Source organism: Ambystoma mexicanum, chromosome 7q (assembly GCF_040938575.1).
Source record: "Ambystoma mexicanum isolate Mex_15411 chromosome 7q, UKY_AmexF1_1, whole genome shotgun sequence".
Lineage (NCBI taxonomy): Eukaryota > Metazoa > Chordata > Amphibia > Caudata > Ambystomatidae > Ambystoma > Ambystoma mexicanum.
Window position 1 is genome coordinate 1,025,045,614 of NC_090941.1, and position 24,415 is coordinate 1,025,070,028.

The 24,415-nt window shown below is 44.8% G+C and overlaps 1 protein-coding gene across 1 annotated transcript in view; it reads left to right on the top strand.

Moving 5' to 3' along the window:
- The first annotated feature begins 2,780 nt into the window (after positions 1 to 2,780).
- Positions 2,781 to 24,415, top strand: part of LAMTOR1 (late endosomal/lysosomal adaptor, MAPK and MTOR activator 1) — a 474,636-nt gene continuing 453,001 nt past the window's right edge. Inside the window, exon 1 of the mRNA XM_069640301.1 lies at positions 2,781 to 3,091. Coding sequence (XP_069496402.1) covers positions 3,050 to 3,091 — 42 coding nt within the window. The 5' untranslated portion in view covers positions 2,781 to 3,049. The remainder of the gene's footprint in view (positions 3,092 to 24,415) is intronic.

Consider the following 24,415-nt stretch of genomic DNA (forward strand, 5'->3'; position numbering starts at 1 on the left):
AGACTCTTTGCTTCACAGCTACTTCTACGGAGGACTGCCAGGCGTTACCTTTGCTTCTTGTTTTCTCTCCTTGCTTCGACCCTGAAACGCTTCTTGGAACTGCTCTTGGATTACCCTTGGACTCTGGCGTGCTCTCTGATTTCCCGGACATCTGACACCTATTTGTACTCTGGACTTGCTTTTGGATTGCCCTTCTGTTTTTGCAACCCTCGGATTGCTTCACGTTGTGCCACGGATCCAGTCTTGCTCCACCAGGTGCTTTCAGGAGTGTCGATTACATCATCCCAGCCTGCTGTGGGTTCCCCTGCATAGGTTCCTTACCTACACTCCACCCCTTTTAGGTAAGCTGGTGTCACTGCATCTTGTTTACTCCTTCTGCCAATTGCCAAGTGCCTTTTTGAGTGTTTCTTTGATTATAACCCTTTGCCTTACAGTACTCAGGGGTCCTTCTGGCGTTCCCGATACCAGGCTGACGACGACATTCCCACCTGTGGCCTCAAAGATTGCTAGGGCAGTATTTTACATTCTGCTCGAGCGGTACTTGGGGACGGAGGTATTACATAACTGCACGACCATCAAGTCGGACCCATCAAGTTAGAACAGAATGTAAAGGTTAAAATCAGACATGCCAACATTCCAAAGTCCCTCAGAGGGAGATTTCAGCACCGAAATCGGGAGAGTGCAATTTCCCCATAGGAATGCATTGGGTATATTGTTATTTTAGGTGGGAGACAGTAAAAAATAGCACTGTTTTTAATGAAAAAATCGAGAGTCTCCTGCCTAAATCGGGAGGGTTGGCATGTATGGTTAACATGCCCCACACGTGTATAACTGTGTACCCTGCTTTCCTGCTTCCCATACTGTTGCTATATCTCCGTATCCCCCCTCCTGTCACTGTAAGCCCAGCCCCATGTCTCTATGTGTCTGTGTGTCGCCCTGTTCCCTGCCATCCTGTTTACGTGCCTGGTCTGAGGTGCTTGAAAGATAACCATCATATCACATCACTACGCTTACTCTCTACTTTACACCATCATTCAACTAGAACACAGGTATACCCCTGACTAATTCGGCCTAGCTGTTCACATACGAATACAACCCCATGAACACCTCATCACCCTACTAAAACGCTGCTAGCTGAGCACATTCCGGCCTAGTTGCTCACATATGCGTCCTTCAGTCCTAACGCAGCCAGAGCCCAGTCTGGGTGTCCACCCACCAGACTGCACACATCCAACTGATAACTTCAGCACCACACCTAACACTAGGATGCAGCTACATACATGCCAACATGCCGAAGTACCAGAGAGGGAGATTACGTCATGGAAATCGTGAGATGTAAATTTCCCCATAGTATTACATTGGGGATAGAATAATTATTGGCGGGAGAACGTGAAAAATAGCTATATTTTTCACGGAAAAGTCGGGAGTCTCCCGCCTAAATCAGGAGGGTTGGCATGTATGCAGCTACCATCCGGCAATTACATCAGCTGCACACATATGGTGCACCCACGCACCCTACAACACTATCTCTCTCTACTGACCAGAACTACGGTTCCCGAGGGCGTTCAACCTGCCAGCGCTTTGAGGTCATACCAATGATATATAGAGCGCTATATAAATGCATACATGCCAACCCTCCCGATTTAGGCGGGAGACTCCCGATTTTTTGATGAAAAATAGTGCTATTTTTTTACTTACACCCGCCTAAAATAATTAAATCCCCAATACAATCCTATGGGCAAATTCCTGTCTCCCGCTTTCTGTTTCAAAATCTCCCTCCCAGGTGGTCGAGAATGTTGGCATGTATGTAAATGGCAAGTAACATAACGTGCGGTGGGCTCCCCAATAAGTGATGCTAGAATGCAGTTACACCACATTGCCTCTGGGGGCAGAGGGCTACAGGGGTGGGCAGACATTTAAAAGGGGGGTTTGCACCACTAACAGCTTGATGCCGAAAAAGAGCCTGCATGTTTTATGTTTTACCATTTTTTGCAGACCAAGAAAGTCAGGGGTCGAAGTGAACAGGAGCGGTCGGGAGCGGTGTTTCCATACTTTTTATTTTTAAGTTTCACTGTTCCTATACTTTTGTTTTAAAATGCAACCGTTCTGGAAAGATTTAGTTTTAAAATAAAAGTGTAGGAAGAAGTTGTAGCTTGCATTTCAGTGCACTCCACTGCACATTGCCATAAATAGCAGGTATGTTGGTTTGGGGTTTGGATTGTGTGTGGGAGGCGCTGCAGGGAGGGGATTTGTGGGGAGTGGGGCAGACCAGCAGCCGGGAATATAGTTCCACTACTTCTTTTGTACACTTCGACCACTGAAGAAAGTAAATCAGCTCTATTGTTTGGGCATTCTTTTCAAACATGCCCTATGCCACCAAGTACCAAGGAAGTCAAGGGAGGCCACCACATGACTTACAGGACTTGTGGTATTATAACTGTCTTATTTCTGATTGTTGGGAAAGGCAGACAATAGTTGCACAACTCGAAATAAGCCATAATAGCTGGCAGCCATATAACCCATGTGACATTTGCCTTGCGGTGCAAACCAACTAATTGACTAAAAGTGACCTTTGAAAACGTGTAAAATATCTGAATTTTGTTAACAGTTTTGTGATAACAGTTATCCAGAAAACGTAAAGTCGTAAGTGTGAAAGTTAACCTGTATTTAAAGTTAGATCGTATTTGTAACATTGTTCCCTTCATAATATCGTTACTAAGTTGCATGGAGAATTAAATGATAATTTTCAAATCTTTTGTGTTCTTTTTATTCCTCTTTAGGAATAATATTGCGGTTAATAATGAAAAGCATTGCCGTTCCAAGATGGCCGCCGCGTTGGCGGGTTCTTCTACAGGGACCTCGTGAGGCCAGAGCGTTGTAGCCCAGGCTGTGGTGGTGCTGGTGCCGGAAGTTCCGCTGATGAGTGTTGTCCCTGCGGCCGATGCGGGTCATGTGATGTTGCCCTCCTGCTGCCAGCTGCGCTGCGGGACTTGAAGTTCGGGAGGTGGCGAGCGGCCCCAGCTAGAGAGGGGGAAGAGGCAGAGTCGCCATGGGGTGCTGCTACAGCAGTGAGAACGAGGGCAACGCTCAGGTGAGGGGGATGGTCATGCGGGAGAGGAGAGTCAGGTGTAGCAGAGTGAAACCAGGCAAGCAGGGGAACTGTGGGTTGATGGGGGGGGCTGACTGTTGTGATGTCAGGAATTTTGGAAGTGACAGGAGGGGAAGATAACAAGTGGGCCATGGCATAGTGGGCCCTGTTAGGGTTGGGGGTGTACAAGGTAGATTTTATTCGGGTTTAGTGCTGCTAGCCACGATGATGGGGTAGCTGGGGAATAGGAGGCGAGAGAGGGAAATGATGTACTTTATGAATCGTTGCATGTAAGGGGGGGGCGGTCGTGTGTAAGTAGGCAAGGGGGAGGTGGGTCGAGTATCAGTCAACAGGCAGTGGCAGAAGACGGCTGGAGTTGAGGGAGAGGTAGGAATAGGTGAAATCATTTATGGAGAGTTGGTGAGCACAGTAATGGATGTAGTAATTGAGGTGGAAGGGACATGCATTTTCTGGACGGCACGGTAGCTGCATACCCCTGCTTGCTCTACAACTAGGCTCACACTGAAGTTGTGGAACGGTAAGCGGTGTGTTTGGGAGTGATGTGATGGAGGCTGGAGCCTACCATGACACCCAGTCTCTGTTTCCCACAAGCTGTGATTATAAAGTATTCCGAAGAACCATTATCTTAATGGGCTGCAGGTGGGTAGTTGAGCTCCCTCTTTTTCTGTTGCCCAAAGTTTCACTTTATTTGGCTGGCTGCTTCTTTTGTGATCCGAAACTCCGGACTTCCTCCTCGTCTGTTGTATTTCTCACGCTTGTGCGAAAGCCGTCGGGGTTACTTACTCCTGCTTTTGTCATAACGCTAGGAATTCCACTGTAAATTCGGGCAGTGAATGACACATTTAGTTAACGTTCTCCTGCTTAATTTGATTTACATAATTCAACCTATGTAGGGCTAAACAGCACGGCTTAAATGTCATCTTTAGAAACTCGGTAAAGAGACTTAAATAGTTCAGACCTAGCCATAGCGGAGAGTCTCACAGATACCACCAGAGGTATTTCTATTGGCATAGTAGTACAATTAATAATAGAAACCAAGCTATGGCACAATTTAATAGCATAGTTATCTGCTACTTTTGTCTACTGGCCAAGTCTGAACTATGGTTCGTGCTCAACACCCTTTTGTTATGTCCTGGCCTGGGGGCACCCAGGCCGGGCAGACCAAGGCTTGGGGCACCCAGCGGACCATGGGCTGCGGTCACGCAGCATGTTGATATGCAGGGATCACCCTGCATATGTTGGGAGCATCCAACATGGCAGCCAACAGCCAGCTCCAAGACTGGGGGCACCCAGTTAGCCTGTGGAAACACAGGATCCTCCATGACCTGGTGGCACCCAGGCCTGTAGGACCATATGACGCTGGTGTTGCCCAGCAGGGGCACTGGCTTCCATACAAACCATGGTTAGTTACACAAGGACTGCCGAGCGGGAATACGCTAATTACTTTTTATTAAGAATAGTCACGTGGCTCCTGCCACAAGCTCCAGGGAGATAACAATGTCCCTGGAGGTGTGACCCATTATACCTTTCACGCTTTTGAAGGCATACTATCGCTAGACAGTGCCACAGCTATAGATATAGTGCCACAGCTATAGTACCCTACACATACCACAGGAAAATTAAGCGCTTTGGGTAGTCATCTGCCTGAGCAACACTCTGACCTGTAGCCGTGTCCACACTTTTGTTTTCTTAATTTCACTTAATGAAGCTTCCAATTCTGATAAATACCCTCCGTCTCTTGTGTAAATAAGGAAGTATCCCCAACCTTTCGGCTGTTTTTGGCAGATAATATTCTAGGAAATAAAACAGCGGTGTCTGAAGCACACGTAAATTGCTTCCCCTGCTGTCGGTAGGGCACCAGCATGGCAAATAATAGGTTGAGGCTGGTGGGGGGCACCTCACTGACGATGCCCAGAAAGACTGAAACATGTCTGGGGTTGCTTGTGGTCTTGTGTAGAAGGGATGTGACCTAGCGGTTTCGGCTGCAATGTCCCTTTTGGGATGAAACCAAGCATGATTTGCCTTTCATCTTATGTAATGGCATGTTGGATGAACAATTATGATCTAGATGGGTAACGAGAGCAGTGCCACCAGTTAATTCAACCCCTTCCAGTCATTGCTCTTTAATTGATGGTTTTCTCTGCTATTTAATCTAGATGGCAGTTTTTGGCAACTTCATGTCCTCATCTCTTCACTGGGGATGACTTCTGTGGAATGAGACTTTCAGGGTGCAAATTTTGCTCTCGCCATTGGTTCGTAGTGACTTGCACTTGGCAAATAAGAAATGGTGTGCTGCTTTTATGTATAGTTAAGGTTGGCTAGTAGCTTGCAACTTGAAATGTTTCCCCCTGTGTGAAAGAATTCAGTTTGGAGTGCACAGAAATTCATTTTGCAACCCACGGAGCAATTTGAAGAAAATTCATATGTAAACTGCTTTGTCACACCGACCCAAAAAAACTTTGTGCTGATTCGCGCTGCATCTTTGCGTGGCCCAACCAATCATTTGACTTCCTCCCGATACATTCTCGGATCCAGGCTACTCCTAAAACCAGCCACATCCAATGTCCACCTTGGGTCCCCATAATTCATGCAACTACATCTATCCTTGGTGTGTTGACAAGTTGTTGGGCTTAAAGGGGCTGTTGGTTTTGCCGCCTACTTATAAATTAAAGATGAAATGCAGATGTTGAGAACAGCTTAAATCCAGTGAAATTATCACCAGACCTGAAGACGCTAGTGGGTGTAGTGAAAACTACTGCATATTATAAATATTCATGTTGTCGTACAAAATTAAGTAGACCCATAATGTTGTGAAAGAAGTCTTCGCTTTAATTTTTCATTAATGCTGTGCAGAGACCCTTTCCCAATGCATTTCGGACAGTATCCTTCAGGGTGGGCTCTATGAATACATGATCATTACAACAGTGTATCACTTTTAGATGTTCATATCTGACAACTCTTTGATCTTCAGACAAGGTGATGTTTTAAGATATCCAATCACAATTATCGGTATGTACCTGGGGTTTAAGAGGTTGTAGTCGATGTAGCGATCCCTGGCCATCTACAAGGAAGCTGTAGGCAGGTCAGGTTGGCTATAAACTGGGAGTTGATGAGGACATATCTGCTCCGTTCCTGTAACCCAATAAACTGTTTATGACAGAGGGCATATTGCACTGGGCGCATGATGAGGCTGAAAGGCAACGGTTCACCAAAAAGGTGTTCAGTAAATACATGGAAACCTGTTGTATAGTTGCTTACCATGGGTATGCAATGGATGCAAACGCCCAGCGGCGATGACGTAAGGAGATGGGGTGAATCCTGGGCTGGAAACTCAAGGGACCTGTTGAATGCTCGGTTCACATAAGTAATGACGCTGCATGTGGGAATGAAAGCACACCAAAAAGTGTGCGTCAATATTTTGTGCAAAATGGGTTAGTTTGAGTACATCACTAATATGGTATATTGTGCATGGTACTTAGAGGTGATGTGGCACGTCCCTGATGTGCTATATCGCACGCGTTGCTCGAGTCGAGAGATCTGCTGTGAAAGGCAGACCACGGTTTATCAGATAGTGCATGAGCACTAACTAGACATGTTTACGTTGCTATGGTGACCTTAACGTATACCGTTCTTTGCCTGGGAAGGCATTAAGCAAAACCTGAGATGACGTAACTGTGCTTGGCCGAAGGCTTGCTGAAATACTTAACAAAGGACACGATTAATAAGGGAAAAACGGCACCCAACTCCCCATGGAGGTTTGTTAGGAGAGAGGCCAATTCTATCTAACTTACTCAAAAGAACATAGAACTAGAAGCCAGATTGTTGGAGAAATGAGTAATAAATATGTGTAAACCGGGTTGCAGCTCCTTGTATTGAAGGGAGAAGAGAAGACCAGAGGATAGCATCTAGGGAGTAAAGGAAATTGCTTACACACCACACCCGCTTCATCACCCCTAAAGACCTAAGAGGTGTAATGAAGTGATTGATGGAGGGCCATGGTTGCAACGTGAGAAAAATGGCAGCAAGCAAATGGTATAGCACTGCGCACATGGCACAGTTTTATTGCAAATATTGCCCCGGTAAAGGTGGTAAGTGGTTTGGCAGTACCAAGGTTCTAATTCAGTGGCCTCGCATGGTGGCAAAGCGCGCCTGAGCTGCTGTCCATGTGAGGCAGCATTTGAACTGGAAGAGGAACTTGTGTGGATGACTGTTGGGTGCCATTTTGTCTTCAACGTTGTATCAGAAGCTCAACCATTTTAGCTTGTTGGCAAAGCTGGATGAATACTCGGGTTGGGAAAGTGTTCGTGCTGGGAATGAAGTTTCACATTGCACATAACCAATATGGGCGTATTAATCCTTCAAAGTCACCTGTGAGTGTTGGACGGGTCTATTCATCAAGGAAGAAATAAGGCGGGAGGCTTATCTTGTCAACAAGCCAAGGTAATTTGTGTCCTGAGAAGCAAGGCTATGTAAACTTTCCACTAGGTAATAAATTGCATGCAAGGACTGATTTATCTGAGAATTTGAGGCTATGTCTAGACATCGTTTTTAAAAAAAAAAAAACAACAAAAACATTTTTACCCTGATTCATGGATTATTTGCGCCAAAAAAATGGGATTATATAGATATTCTATTGTGCAGTAGTGTGGTGTCCCCATGAAGTTTGTCATTCACTACTGTCGTGTGACTGGCCCAATAGTAGGTTTGTAGACGGGGAAGTCCAATCCCACCCTCCGATATGGATCTTTGAAGGGTGGCGAGTGCTAAACGTGGGTGACCTCCGCTACATAGTAATTTCCTAAATGTTGGGTCTATTTTATTAAATTCACTTGGCGCTATGGGTAGCAGAGCGGTTTGCAGTATATAGAGAAAGCGGGGAAGAGCCATCTTGAAAAGCACTGCTCGTCCTAACAGTGTCAGTGGTAGGGACATCCAATGTCGGACATCTTCTTTGAATCTCACCGTCACTGGGTGTAGGTTTTTAGGCACATAGTCTGTAAGATTATTCGTGATCTGTATGCCTAAGTACCTACATTTTTCTTTTTCTACGAGGTATGGGCAGTCAGCTGGCACTATGTTTTCCGCTTGCCTCAATGGAAACAATGTGGATTTAGACCAGTTGACACGGAGACCACTGAAAATACTATATCTTTCAATAAACGCGTCACAGTGGGGCAAGATTAACGTGGGTCTTTTTTTTAAAAAAAATGTGTTTATTTGTACATCAACACACAGGAGAAATTATACAAATGCATTACATGTAGCTTCTCAAATCGTGCAAACCCAGAGTCCCCCTCTCCCATCCCCTGCGTTCCCCAACAAACATAGTTCTCAGGCCTTAATCAGACTGGTCTGGTGGCGGTAGCGGGTCGTCCATAGCGTGAAGGGCTTTTGCAATCACGTGCGGTTTGTGGGTCATGGCCGGGTAGTTCAGGTCATAGTCCAGTACTGGCGCCCAGATGTCTCGAAATCGGTGAAGCAGTCCCGCTTTGGCCGCTGTGACCCTCTCGGCTATCAAAATATCCCAGAGTTTAACCCAGCAAAGGGCCATCAAGGGTCCGTCAGCAGACTTCCAGGTGCGGGCCACCTTGATCTTAGCCGCTAACGAGAACTGGGACACCAGGGCAGCTCTTCTCCCCGACCAAGGGTATGAGCCTGGCAGTGGAATCCCTAGGAGGGCGTGAGCGGAATGGTCACCTGGGTGGCATCCTTTATGGCAGCTAAGCAGAGAGTCCAGAACTCCTTCACTCGGGGGCAGGTCCACCACATGTGGAAGTAGGATCCTGGAAGGCCGCAAAGTCGCCAACAGTGGGGGTCTAGTGCCGGTTGGAAGTGGTGAAGCGTAGAGGGGGGTAGTACCAGCGCAGGAGTAGCTTATGTGCACACTCCCGGTTGGTAATGCAGCGGGATGTCGTCCGCGTTCTTGTCCAGTAGTCCACCTACCTGTGATCCTCAATGGTGTGTCCAAGGTCCGTTTCCCATTGAGACATGTTGGAAGGCCTAAATTGGAGGGGGTCCTCCTGCAGCAGTCTATGTAGGGCAAAGATCCTTCCCCGGACCGGTAGGTCGTTCACCGTCGGCTCTAGTGAGGTGAGGGGTCTCGTGGCCACCGCACGGGTCTGCGGGTGGGAGCACCAGTGCCTAAGTTGGGCGTAGGAATACCTATCCGTTTCTGCTAACTGGAATGTCATCTTGCAGCGTTCAAAGGTTAGGGGGGAATTCCCCTCGAAGAGTTGTCCCAGAGTGGTGAGGCCCCCTGCGACCCAGTTTCTAAAGTTTTTGGGATGGGCCCCGGGGGAAAAGGCTGGGTTGAGGAAGATTGGTGAGAGTGCACTCGGGTCTCCTGGGACACCCCGGTGTCTGCGAGCCCACTCCCAAGCCTTTATCGTTTGTTTTGTGGCTGTTAGAGTGCCTGGCCAGCTTCGACGTAAGTATGTAGGTAGGAACGGGAGGAAGCGAAGGGGCAGAGAGAGGCAGGATTGTTTGATTTCCACCCAATTTGGCCGACCTGTAGCAAGCCCCCATGCTTGGAGGTGGGCTAGTTGCGCCACCATTTGGTATTTACGGAGGTCGGGTACCCCAGGCCTCCCAGTCTCGTGCTGGCCATCATTGTCCTCCGTGGGAAGCGTGCTTTCTTCCCCCTCCAGATGAAGTCCACCATCTTTCTTTGGAGCCGCTGTAGGGGGGGAGCGGAATGGTGATCGGGAGGGCGGCACAGGCATAGAGGAAGCGAGGAAGTAAGTTCATTTTGCATGCCGTGATGCAGCCTAGGAGGGAGATCTCTTGTGATTGCTAGCGCGTCAGATCCTTTTCTAGTTCCTCGAAGAGTGACGGGAAGTTAGCCCGATAGACTTTCGTTGGATGTGCGGGGATCTGAACCCCAAGGTAGGGTATCGATTTGATGCTCCACTGGAAAGGACCTCTCTCTTCCAAGGACTCTCGTTCAGCCGGGGTTAAACCCACCCCCAGCGCCGGTGACTTTTGGAAGTTAATCGCGAATCCTGAGACCATCCCAAAGTTGTGGATTTCAGTTAAGGCCTCCCTCATGGATCCCTCAATGTTTGTAATGGTGAGCAGAACATCATCCGCATAGAGGGCCACTTTATGTTGCGCAGAGCCAGCACTCAAGCCACTGATTCAGGGGTTGAACCAACGGCTCCATGGCCAAAGCAAAGAGCAAGGGGGACAGAGGACATCCCTGTCTCGTTCCCCACGTGAGGGAGATCGAGTCCGATAAGCGGCCGTTGATTCTCAGCCTAGTCCTAGGGGGCTGGTAGTCCGGCCAAAGCTAAAGGCCTCTAGAGTGAGGCTCAGATAAAACCAGTCCACCTTGTCAAATGCTTTGGTTGCGCCAAGTGCCAGTAAAGCTAGTTGTTGGGAGTCCCGAGTGGCTATTTCAATTAGGTCCAGAGCTCTGCAGATGTTGTCTTTCGTCGACCTATGGTGAATGAAGCCCGTTTGATCCGGGTCTATGATGTTCGGGAGGATAGACGATTGGCCAGGATCTTGGAGTATGTATTGGCGTCCAGATTCAGCAAGGCAATGGGTCTATACGAGCTAATGTCATGGGGGTCCTTCCCAGGCTTGGGGATAAGGCCTGTGATAGATTCTTGCATTGTTGGGGTGACCGTTCCAGTGGCCACGAATGAGTTATAGAGGCGGGCCAGGGGGGCCACTAATTGGGGCCAAAGGATTTTGTAGAAGCGGGTGGAGAATCCATCCGGGCCCGGGGCTCTAGGTTTTAGGCTCTTAATGGCTGCCTCCACCTCCTCGGTCGTAATCGGCACTTCAAGGTCTTCCCTGGCCGCCGAGGACAGGTGCGGGAGGGCCGCTTCTCGAATGTATGAACGTTGTTTGGTCGGATCCCTCAGGGCCGCCATCATTATTTCCAGGTGGTGGGTGGTCGCCAAGCGTACTTTCTCGTGGTCCGCGTAGTGGATCACCCCCTGCGGATCAGAGGCCCAGGATGTCATTCCTACTCTTCACCTTTGCCAGTTTGTTCACCAAGAGTTTGTTGGCCTTATGGGTCTTTTTTAAGTATATCAGCATGTTGTCCGCATACAAGGACACCTTATCTTCCCAGCCATGTGACCAGTTGAAGCCACTCCATGTCTGTGTAGTTCTCCGTAGTACTGCCAGGTGTTCGATTGCTAACGCAAAGATTAAGGCCGACAGGGGACAGCCTTGTCTCGTTCCTTTCCCCAGTTTAAAGGGGTTCGATACATACCCATTCACCTTTTGTTATTGCCTCTGGGGAGTTATAAAGCAGTTTGACCCAGCGTATGAATTGCGGGCCGATACCCATACGACGCATAATTTCCCAGATTGCCTCCCAATAGACGAGTCAAAGGCCTTCTCAAAGTCTAATGCAAGCAAGGCTAAGGGACCTCGAAGCTCGGATAGTTTCACTAGCGCCTTATGTAGTCTGTGTATATTCTGCCTGGTGGACCAATGCGGCATAAATCCGCACTGATCCGGATGTATCAATGAGTGTATAACCTGTTGTAGTCGGTTAGCCAACACCTTTGCTAGTAGTTTAGCTTTGCTATTTATAAGGGAAATGGGTCTGTAGGAGCTGCATTTATCAGGCAGTTTGTTTGCTTTCGGTGGTACTATTATAGTGGCTCTCCTTAGATCCTCACTCCTTAGTGAGCCCTGGAATAATCGTAATAAGGATGTCTAGATATTGTTAATGATCAAAGATAAGGGAACATGCAATGAAATATGTACACATTATTTGCTTGTTTGGTATATGTTTGCCATGGGACAATGAATGCGCATAATTCAGAAACCAGACGTGCGTGCGTGTGTGTGTGGCGTTCGTTTATTTCTGCTGCGCCAGCTCCTCCTAAATACCCATCCAAAAGTGAGAATCTGAGATCTGTAGATTTGGTCCGAACACTGTGTTGGCTGCATGGGGGAGGACGCAGCATGACAAGGAGAGAGGTGATAGAGGGAACAAATGTGAAGAGACTAGAGATGTAAGGGAAGGAACACTAAAGCAGCGGTTGTTGCGGGTCCATTAGGAATAGGTAAACAGAAAAGAGGTGTGTGTGGAAGGTGATCTGTGACGTAGAGTTCTTCTGAAAAACTCTTGGGTTTACCAACAGTTAAATCAGAGTTTAATCAATTGGTGGAGTACTACATCATGGACCAGAGTACTAATAAACCACCATTACTCAGTCTGAATTTCAGATGCCATAGGCCGCCTTGCCTGTGAGATTGGAAACTTAGTCAAAAAAGCAACAGCTCATATACAGAACTCGTGGACCCTTCCAACAACCTCTTTGCATATGTCAGAGCCTAACTGAGAAAATGTAGACCTCATTAATTGAGCTTCTTAGCTCTGCTACTGCTAATCCTAGTGTTCCTCAGGATGTATATGTACAGCCCATCTCGGTGCAACGCCAATAATTATGTAAGTTGGCTACTGCAACATTCTACCCAGTTTTTAGCAACCGATACAGAGCATAATTCACTCTCTAAATGATGCCACTAGAGATTCCCTTCACCTTTTGCTCACCCCCAAACGGCTCTTATATCTAAACCAATAAATGGAAGTTTGGTCAATTTAAAGCAAGGAAACGGCTATGCAATGTGGTAATGTCTGCATGTGTGTTGGTTGGGAAAAAGGGCTGAAGAGTCGCTTGTGGAAAGCCACTCATTTGAAATGTCAGATAAAACAATGATTGAGGTGTCATTTATACCACTCTTGACTTTAAGGAACCACCATAGAGGGCCATTCCCTTCAGAACTGGCAATCTGAATAAGCTTTTGTCAGCACTTGCCCTCTGCCTATCGTGTTGCAGACTGTTAATAGTGATGTGCCTCCATTAAAGAAGGAACTTGAACTGGACGCTTGCATTTGAGTTACCCTGCTCAAGACTTTAATTTTCTTCCGTTAACACAGACCTTGTTTGAGTATAGATGTAGTTACATCTGGTTTAGTCCACTTGTGGAAAGCAATTTTAGACTTACTTCTCTTAAGTATGCAGTTAAGAGTGTGGAGAGCGGGAAGTGCAGCACAGCCCTCTTATGTCATGGATATCAAGAAAGCTTGCACTGAATTGGTAGTATAAAACCTGGCTAATTTGGCTCAAAATGAAAATAGGCAAATTGAAGCTACTTCTAACCAGAATAAGGGATGCTGACCTTTTTGCGCAATGTCTGCTCACGTTTAAGGAGGTGTCGGGCCAGCAGCTAAACCTCATATAGAGTGGTGGAAGCCAAGGATGAAGACATTTTAATGGGTTTAAGTCTCTTTACTTTGTCCTACTTGCCTCTGGTTCCCCATCTCCATTGGCTGTGTGGACCTACTAAACAGCCAATAGGGGACCGGCAGGCTTGCCGGGCCCCTCACATTCAAGCTGGCTATTACACTGTTTGCTTCTCTTCTATTCCACATCCCCGCTCGTCGGACCCAGCGTGCCCTGACTTTACTTTCTACTGCTTCTCTCGGAGCGTTGTTTCCGCGCTGCTGCGGATCTTGCTGCTGAAGGTGGGTGCAGCTCAAGGCCACCGCTCCTCCTTGTTATACAAGGCATCAAATAAGCAGTGTCGCGGAGCAATTTGCTATGCAATTCTGTAGGTTTGCTAATTAAATTTGAAATACCCTGTTCAATGAAAGCACAGCTCACCCAGGATTCCTCTCTTGCCTTCAGAGCTCTCTCCGCCCTTGATTCTCTGACTGCAAGTTCAAAGGGGCTAAATGATAGAGAGTGCAGCAGTAATCATCCCCTTCGCTCATGTGCCAAAAGGCCTGTGTGGGAGTGCTTTGCACATTTTCATTTTCAAATAATTGCAAACCAGAAATAATCTGGATAATACTGTTTAATAAGCTGTCTTCTGTCTGCCGAAGACCAGTATGTTAGTTTTTTTTTAAAAAATGCTATCATTTCCTATTCTAAAAATGTAGCTGGTTACAAAATGCATAATTACAGTATTGGTACTGTAAAACACTGCATCTTCTCCATGCTTTACAGTTAAGTGCATCTAAATCTGTGTCAGCTTGATTTCATTTTGGTGGGGAAGATGCATCATATGACAAGTGGGCGCTTTTGAAAATGTACATGACCACGCAGCCAAATGCTTTGAGGGCAAACCTAGTTCTGTGGCCTGCTGGTTACATATCACTTGCAACCGGTGCTCAACCCATGAGCTGATCACATACTCCTTGACATTCTATCTTACCATATTGCTTGTTAAGGATTTCAATCGGGCAATACACCTGGGTCTCGCCTAGAATGTAATGCACAGCTGAAATACTTCTTTATTGTGTCTATAGGTTCAATATTATGAGTGATATACCACTCATATCACACCCTTCTCAAAATACCCCCAGGTCACACTGGACCAGTAATCGGGCTGGTTGGTAAAGGTAAATATTTATTATTTAAAATTCAAATCAAGCACACATTTTAATATATGGGGCAGCAAACACCAATATGGTGACAAGACAAATCGGAAAGTAAGGCAATTGACTTCACTTTTAGGAACCCAGAATATAAAACGCTGAGAAACGAACAGTTTTGGCTTGTGAAAAGATGGCGCTTAGGTTAGGATTTCCCCCTGCAAAGTTCTTAATTCACAAATGAGCAGTTCGACACGGAGGTAAGTAAGCAGCAGGTGTTCGGGAATAAAGAAGAGTGTATAGGGTTTGAATGCAATCTTCCCTCCCCAAACAAGAGAGAAACATTTTGGAACTTTTACACTTTTTAAAATGACAGTTGAAAATGGCTTTGTGAAACAATGAAAAGTGTGCAAAAATCCTTAAATTGATATCAATTCTTATGGGAGCAATACTGAACAGGTTCTAACAAATATGAGCTACAAGATGTGCAACAGAACTTTAAATCAGAATGGGAGTTTGGAAATACTTTGAATGGGAAAATACTCATGTAAAACTTTTGCGAAATCCCGCCAAATTGTTGCTATGCAATTTGTTTTTAATTTTTTTATTTTTATTTTTTTTTATAAAAAAAAAAAGAAAAAACAGTTCAAAGACTCTGTGAGATTGGCTATAAAATTGAGGAAGTTATGCTGATTTGAATGGGAGGCGTTTTTTAAAATAAAGGCTCGAAAATGAATGACAATTCTGCTCTAAACTTGGGTATTCATGCTGGTTACCAGTTTGAAACACAGTAAGCTCCAGAGTGGTCCGCGGAAACCAACCCCAGCACCTCCGTGTCCGCCTTGGAGGACTCAGTCTGATTACCCGTGGGATGATTTTAAGGGTTTGGGATTTTCACAAGACAAAAGGATTTTGAAGAAATTATCACTATTACAAGAAATCAAAGCAAGGTTTCAGACTGGTGGGACACTATTACAAGTTCTTAAGATAAAGAGGCGATGGGTTGAGATTGGGGTAGCACAAGGCAAATATACAATGGGTGACTATGATTCCTGTTTATACTTAGTCCACTGTAAATTAAGATTGGACTGCCTGGTTCTGGTCATCACGGATCGGGTCTACAGGCAGCAGGGCACTTCTGGTGGGATGGTCATCTGGGCAGTGCTGGTCAATTGGACTGCACCTCAGATTGGATTGGCCCTTCTGGTCACTGGACACTGTAGATTAGCGGGAGGGTGAGTTTCAGCAGGCAAGCATGAATAGTAGCAAGCCAAACTGGATCAGAATTATTTCTCTGAAGCTTTTTGGGATGGCTTCAGGGTTAGGGCCTAGCTGGAAAGAGTTCAGTAAATGCTGATGGCGTTGGTTTTGCAAAGTAGTCTGGATCAGGACAAGATGAAGAATTCTGGAACATCGTGTCGCGCCGAATCGGGATGTAGTCAGGATTCAGTGTCTGTGTGGTGAAGTTCCCTTATTTATCCTGCCAAGTGACATCACTCAGTTTATTGGAGGGGCAGAATTACAATCCACACCCACAAGGCTGTGATAGGTCAAAAGCACTTGCCTTTTTCTGGTTGGCAGCCAGAAAGAGCTGTCATTTGTATTTGTGGGAAAGTTAAATTGTGATCCAAATAACTGTGAGTTCCCAAGTCACATCATAAAATATTTCTATAATTATGCCCTCTAATAAAAATTGACACATACATTACATATTTTGTGGGTTACCTTTACATCCAATTCCCACGTCAGTGAGAGCTGGATTTGTGTCTCTGTGGAATTTTGTTAATTTTAATCATGAAGGTTTGGCCTAACAATTCCTAATTCAGTACATATCTGTGCAATCGACCCTAGAACATGGGTATACAATATTAGAATTGCAACATCAATAGTCTTGGCACAATTAGTATTTCGGTATAACTTTCTTTCCTTATGTAGTACAGGGTTCAATGACGTCTTCAAAAAAAGAGCATAAAATTAGATTTACAACTACCAACTTTTAGATTTGTCCTCCTTCATGTGGCAAAGTTACAGATTTTTAAAGCTTGATTACAAATGGGCATTTAACCACCAAAAATCCTTAGCAGTTTTTTTTACTTGTCTTTCAGCTGGCAACAGCTTTCAAATTCCTTTGATCGGGGTGGGGGGGGGTCCTCCTCCTTGAGAGTGAAGTTTACTACTCCTCCCCTGTAGGGATGAGTTTTCAAGCCTGCCATTGTCTTTAGCTGAGTCCCAGACAAAAGTCTGAGTTCTTTGTGACGAGCATGTGAAAACCTCCCAGCAGTAATTAGTCCTTTCCTGCCAGTAGTGAGGTGTTAGCCAATCCCAGGCTGAGGCTGTCTGTTCAGAATTAAATATTTAATTAACTCAAGACTGGGTTTTGACTTTGTTACCTACATCTTTCATTAAAACATATACATGAACACAGCTTATAGTTGGATTCTGACATTTAAAGAATTAGGCCTTTCAACAAAAACATGCTTTTATACAGGCGATTTTGCACTTCCTTTCTGAAAAAGCACATAAAACGGAGTCCTTTACATCAGCTTTTCCTCTGCAGCACATACATTTTATTCAGCACCAGTTCTTCCCTTAAGTGCTGGGATTTGTTTGCAGTCTAGATCTATGTATCCAGCCTTTGCTTGGAGTTCTCTCTGCACAGCTGAAATTGTTACATGTTTCCATTTTTAGCTGCATTTTTCCTGTGGAACTGAAAACAAATATTTCTGGGCTGCCTTTTTCATGAAATACATTTCTTAGCTGCTGTCAGTCAGTGAGGCCCGGCTCCTCTGAGCCACCTGGATGATCTGTAATTTCAGTACCGGTTTAATTTCAATGATTCACTGGAAATGAATGGATCGAGCGCCAAAACAGCACTTTGAAGGTTGCAAAGCTGCATTTTCGTTTTTTAGCCCAATTATGTGGCCTTGCTTCATGTTAAATGAAACAGAGCCCACTGGTATGCACCTGTATTAAGAAATCTGTTTTCACCCCCACTTTGTGTGTGGCAGGGGTATGCAGCCTTTTGTGATTGTGACCCATACGCAGTTTTGCAGATTTTAGCGCGCACATGGGTTGGTGCATCCATTTTTGCCTGCTTCTTTCCCCATTTGTAAAGTGGTGCAGTGGGGCATATCGGAATGGGTCAAAATATCACACATGCTTTATACCCGCTACCCTGAAAGTGAGATTGCTGCATACAATATTCTGCCTAGTTTGCCCAGTTCTCTGCCTGCTACGCCATCCGCTCTGCTTAATCTTTTTCATAATGAATACACAAAGCTAACTTGATATTTACTTAAAGTAGTGATCAATAGTTTCATCCAGTCTGTACATCTACAGACTTACTGCAAAACTGTACACTGTAGTTGTCCTCCAGCGCTCACTTTGCTCTGATTATGATTGCATTATATATTTGCACCCACAGTAGAGGGCTGGCCAAACTGTTTTCAGTGCCTTTTTATCATATCTATTTGTGTCCATTCATGCAGCTACCCTTTTTACAGACACTCATCCAGGGCTCGCAAAGTATTTTCACCCACTTGCATAGTCAAGTAGATTTTAAGAAGGGACAGTACCATTTGCAGGGGATGTTGGAAACATTTAAATGAACTTTACTTTGCAGTAAATGAGTTTTACCTGTGTGTGTGGTTGGCCTTTGGGTGGCAGCGGTGTGCCAAACTAAAGTGGGTTTGTGGTGACATGAACCATTTTACAGAAAGTTAATTTAAATTTGTCATCCGTTGACATGGGTCTAGTGCATGTCTCTTCAGTCGAGTGGTTAAACTAAGTTACTCAACCTGCAGGTGTAGTGGAATTTTAAAGAATTTGCAAGGCCTGACTTACCTCACCAATGTCTCCAGCAGGAACACAAAATTGCTGTATTGTTGCTCATTTTATATCTTGGGTACAAGTATCTTCTGGTGGCATTAAAAACATTAGACTGAAATTGCTAATCAAATGGGGTTATTTGCTAATCAAGATAAAATTAATTAGCAAACTCTGCTAGTCAATTTTTGAAAACTGATTTAGGCCTTATGATAGGTTTTCAGCAATTTAATGTGTAAAAGCGAAATTTTGGGAAAATCTTCTAAAGGTGGGCAATCCCTTTATTTTTGCTGCATTGAAGACCGCGCTGCATAGAAATTTCATCACCACTCTGCAACTGCCTTTTTGCCCGAAATTGCTAGGCCTGATGGCACTTGGGGACTGCCTCATCGATCTACAGGGCTGATGTCTAAGATGGCTGACATCTTTGTTTGTTCTGTGATTTCAGAGCGGGGGAGCTGCCTTCTTGCCTCTGTGGTCCGTGATTGGCTGTGTGGACCTACTAAACATCCAATAGGGGACCGGCAGGATTTAGCTGGTCCACTACCTCGAAGGCCCCTGTCAGCTTCCCTGTCCACTTACCGGGCCGCTACATGACGCTACTACAACAGCCAGACCCTCCCTGGGGCTGCCAGCTCATTTAGCCAAGTAACTGGACTACCAAGACTCCTTACTTTCTTCTCCATGGGTTTAGCTCCGTCCTACTTTTTACCGTTTCTCTTCCCTTCCTGAACCTTCACACTCCCCTCTGCCTATTTCTACTGGTCTACCTGTTATGCTCGCTTATTGCTCTCACTTCAGCATTCACCTCTTTCTTTTACCTCTTGTTTTATTTATGGTGCTTTAGCATTTGCCATTGAAAGTCAAATGTGGGTGTTTGTTAGAAAGTTAAATTTGGGTGTGTTTTCCATTTTTACTTTGACCCTCAATTGTAACTGCCAGCCCAGTGACTGTTCCATACCGCTGCGCTTGTATAGTTCTCCCCTGTCTACCTCCACATTGCACTTTCTGTCCCTCCTATCTACTGAAACTGCTTCACTGTCAACTTTCCTTCCCTTCTCACCAAGTCTGGTAAGAAGACATTTAAAAAGGATATCCTGGCGTCCAACCCAGGTCTCCCCATTGATGATCCCTATTCCAGTGCTTCTGCCAGACAAACCTTCACGGACATACTCTTTTTCGTTCCTTTGCCAGATCTCTGGACCCCTCATATGGTCTCTGTGCTCTGACATCTCCCTTTAATGGTGGCACCAACTGGGAAGTCCTTGTGGACTCTTTGACTCCTCCAGAGTTATCATTTATGTGTACCTATATGGAATTGTCATGGTGCAAGGCCCTTAGGCCAAACTCCTTTTTATTTTTTTTCATTTTCTTTTTCAAATTTGATTTGATTAGTTTTGTACATAAGAAAAAAAAATAACATCTATTTGGCATAATTATTGTATCAATTTAAATTTTCCAAAGCTTGCTTCATACTATTCTCAAGAGATACTGTGCCATCGTACATTGTTTAAAGCCAATCCCCCCCAACCACCCAGAACAGGTCATGCGTACAGTTGAAGTACATCATTCATGCATATGTATCCCATTTGGTGCCATCTTTCTGACCTGGTCGACTTGCTTAATCTTACGGGCAGTTACAATGTTATTAGCAGGGTTCTTCTCAAATCACTGGGCTAGTCACGGTACAAGTACACTTGGAAGAGCTATGGGCTCCATCTTCCTTCAGAGACGCATTTTATATAGAGTTTTGTACAGGGTTAGGAGCGTGTTCTTCCACAAAGTCATTCCACATTAGTTCATGTTGGGCTGATTTGTCATGTAGAGCAGCTGTGATCCTTTCCATTGTGCATATGTTTGTAGCTATACCGATCCTGTCAAGTCTAATGAGGGATGCAAGGGTTTCAACCCCCTCTCCCGAACCACAGAAGCCGAATAGATCGACCCTCCCAGCGTGGTTTGCACGGGCGTCTGGATGTAAATGCACAGATAACCACGTGGCAGCCAATGGGGGGGAAGACGGAGTTAAGGAAAGTGGGTGGAATGACAAAGGGAAGGCAGGGAAGAGAGAACATGCGCACATATATATATATATATATATATATCAGACACCTAGTACTGAAACGCCTGCCTAGCCTGTCCAACTCCTGAGTACACCCATGTAAGGATTAGGGTTCTTAATTACCCTACACCATACCCCTGACCCTGACCATGTGGGTATCACATATAGCAGACATGAAGCAACACAAACTGTATGGCACATTAAAGGGAATCTTTCCTACATGAATTCAACATGACCTATGGCCCCGTGGGCTGACATTTTAACATGAGCAAACAGAAGCAAAAACAGAAATCGTGACTTTCCCGTTGTGGTAGGACTGAACAACCTTGCCCCTTCCCATTAGTAAGATTTCCTCTCTGTCCTGCGAGTATTGCCTCATGCTCCGGGTATAACCCGTGCTACTCACACTGGTTTACCTAACATCAATAACTCGTGAAGTCTCTGAATACTTAGCACATAACATGAAGCTCGCAAAATTCACATGAATACTTTACTTATCTTAGGGTCCGGGTGCCTCGAGAGTACACCCGGACATCAGGACATGCCGACCGTGAAACGCCGTAGCCTCTGGGAGCTACTGCCGTGCATACTCTGAAGGCAGCGGTATGAAGAAGTTCACCGCCGTGGCCCAGAGGGGGAGGCTGCCGCGTGACTCGCGTGGCCTCCAGAGTCCGCCAGCAAGGATCTGCATGTGCGGGCCGGCAACTCTCGCTCTTACTGTCGTGTTGCCTGCGCCTCCGTGAATGTTTCTCACCAGCTCGCCATCAGATCGTTCAACGTTCCTCACACGCTGTCGTGATCGCCCGTGCTGCACAACCTCAATTATCAGCACCTGTGCACGGGCGGTCAACGGCTAAATACTCTCCTAATGGCTTCAGCTGTCTCACGGCGCGAATTCCATAGACTACAACTCGCCCCTAAACATGCTGGGAACTGTAGTTTTCTCCTCATTTTCTAATATACTGTCTCCTGGGCTTGCCCCATACCCTATTTCTGACAGTTCCACTGTTTTTTTAAAAAACAATTGTTGTTTTTTGTTTTTGTTTTTTTTGCTATGTTTTAGATGGCGGGGGGATTGTTGTGCCTTCCATCTGATCACCAGTCCGGCTCGTGCTGCTAAAAGTAAGGGGGCCGCTATTCCCCTTACTCTAGATACTCCCTCCACCTCCTCTTCTATACCAAACAATACTAGGAGAGATGTTCTTTCTCTAGAGATACCCTACACCTGCTTAATCCAGCCCAGGACCTCATTCTAGTACACCTGTATCCAAGGGCATTCCCAGTACACCTGTATCCGAGGGCATTCCCAACACATGTGCCAGTAATTGGCTCTATTTCCACATTCTCGCCAGCACCTAGGGCTAGTAGTCTGGCACATTTTGGACAGTCTATAGGGATCATATTGCCACCTATGCAATAATTTAATAGCATGCAATTTGTACTGTGCAGCAATTGATACCTGTGAGGGTGTTTTACATATCTTTGCCCATGTGTGTAGGTCAAATTCTCTTCTGAAATCTAGCTCCCACCTTTGTTTGAGCTTTGTGATTGAATTCAAGCCGGTTTCTAGTAATGCTCGGTACATGTGCGTAATCAAACCCTTAGTCTCAGTCATTGTATCGAGAAGCTTCTCAAACGGTGTGAGGTCCCTCTGTCTTTGTTCACCAGTCTTCTCTAGACATTACGCCTTAAATAAAGGAAGACCGACATCGGGTTCATTTGGAGGGCCTCCTCTAACTTGGACTGTCAAAAATACCCCCTCCCTCCACAGTTGCCCACCCTCTCCAAGCCTGCGTCAAACCAGGATTGGTATCGTGAGTGTTCTGGAATCTCTTCCCGAATCCCTGGGGACCATACATGGCTTAAGGGAGAAGGCCAAGTTGTGACATCTGCCATGTCTGCTCCTTCATTCCATATAGTACTGAGGATGGGGTGGTCTCAAAGTATTCGCAAGAGTTTGGATCGTGGCACCCATTTTTTTTTTAAATTTCTTTATTGCCATTTGTTGTAGGTACTTTAAAAAAAAAAACAGCTGAACAAGTCAACTTTTCAAAATGATCAAACGTGTACATTTCGAAATTCATTCAACATTATAAATAACAATAATTTTAACAATAGTAAACAATGTGGAACAATTTAAAAATTAAAATCTTCTACATTTCAATTCATTTCTCAAAAAGCACAAAAACAAAGCATAGAAAAGGAAAAAAAGAAGAAAAATAACTTTAAATATTTACAAATAATGTTCACAATTCAAAATTATTTTTGTAAATAAATTTCATCAGGCAAAATGGCTTCCAGGAAGTGCACCAGAGACTTTATGACCGAAAATCTTGTGCTATTAAGTAAAATACACCATATCTGGTTTTCATCCAGTTCCTCATGCAAATTCAACAAATTAGTAAAAAATGTATCCCGCATGTCCTTCAAATTAGGACAGGATATTATCAAATGTTGTAAGGTTTCCCTAACAAAATGGGATTCACAAAACGACAAAAGTTTAAGTCCGCAGTAATGATTTTACGCCTCACCAATACTTCCCTAGTAGTCCATAAATTTAGTCTCAAGTGCAGAAATGTATTCCGTACATTTGCGGAAGGACATTTCATTAAATAACCTGCCACTTGACCCAGCCGCTTATTTCCAAAATGATTATTGTTGAAATCTTAGTATTTTATACAAAAATCATAATTTTGTATCCAATCCCAAAGGTAATACTTTGTTTTAGCACGGGCTGGATTTTCAATTAGGAGCTGTAATTGGATATCCGCTTCTACCAAGGTATTCAATACTAGATTTCGCCATTTTAAAGGAAAAGCGAGAGTGGAAGAGGACAAGTGGCGGGCAACCGTACTCATTATGTTATTATTTTCCACGCCAAGCAAGCACTTACGAAAGAAGGAACACTTTCTCCTCTTGACTCTACTGGATAATGAATTCAAACCTAATTCGAATCGTAATGTAGGCATAGGTGAACAGTTCGGTAAATGTAAGACCCTTTTCCAAAAACCCGCCTCCAATTTGTTCCACATTTTGTCATTTGAATACAGCTTTGATTCAACACCATAAAGAAGAATAGGGATGACGTTTTGCTCATAGAACATTAGGAGATGCTTTAAAGTAAATTTCCCGTACTTCTACAGAAGTGTCTTAGCCTGTGAGGTCAGAGACAGAAGTTTTGACTGTAAGGTAATCAAATATTTATCACCAGCACTATTTTGTATAAAAAGCCCCAAATGTTTGTATTCCAAAACTAATTCCATGGGTTCCTGTTGCATCCGCCAAGTTGGATTTTCCTTGTGGTCTACAAACCAAAATCTGGGATTTGTTCAAATTTACTATGAGCCGATTCCTCTCAACATAATCAGAAAGGGCGGATAACAAATTCTGGAGTCCCTTGGGAGTTTGAGATATTAAAACTAGGTCATCAGCGTACAGCAGCCAAGGTATACGCTGACCTCCCAATTCAGGAGCATCTGACACAATTCCGTGAAAAGATGGGCCCATATCAAAGATAAATAAGTTAAACAGTATTGAAGCGAAAATGCAACCCTGCTTAAGTCCCAAAAAAGTGGGAAAGGAGGAAGACAAGAGACCTTCTAAAGATAGCCTAACTCGCATGGAGGTATCCGTATGTAGCTGAATAACTAGTGCCAAGAGGGATGATGGACAACCAAGCAATTTTAACTTATTGAATAAGAGGTCACGGTTTATGGAATCAAATGCTGATCGGAAATCAATAAATGCAAAGTATAGAGATTGTTTCCGACAAGCATATTGTGACTAAAGCAAATTAATGGTAATGATGTTGGGAAGAGTGCCCAGACCACTGACGAATCCTGATTTGTAAGGGATCTCTCTTAAAGTAGTTTTTAGTCCAAGTATTCAACTCTCTCAGGATTAGGCGACAGAAGATCTTCCCAGGCACATCAAGCAAGGAAATGGGCCTGTAGCTAGCCGGATTTGCCCAATCACCCTTTTTATAGATGGGGATAACAATGGATTGTTTCCAAGACATCCGGATTTTCTGAGAAACATTAATGTTCTCAAAAATAAGGTATAATATATC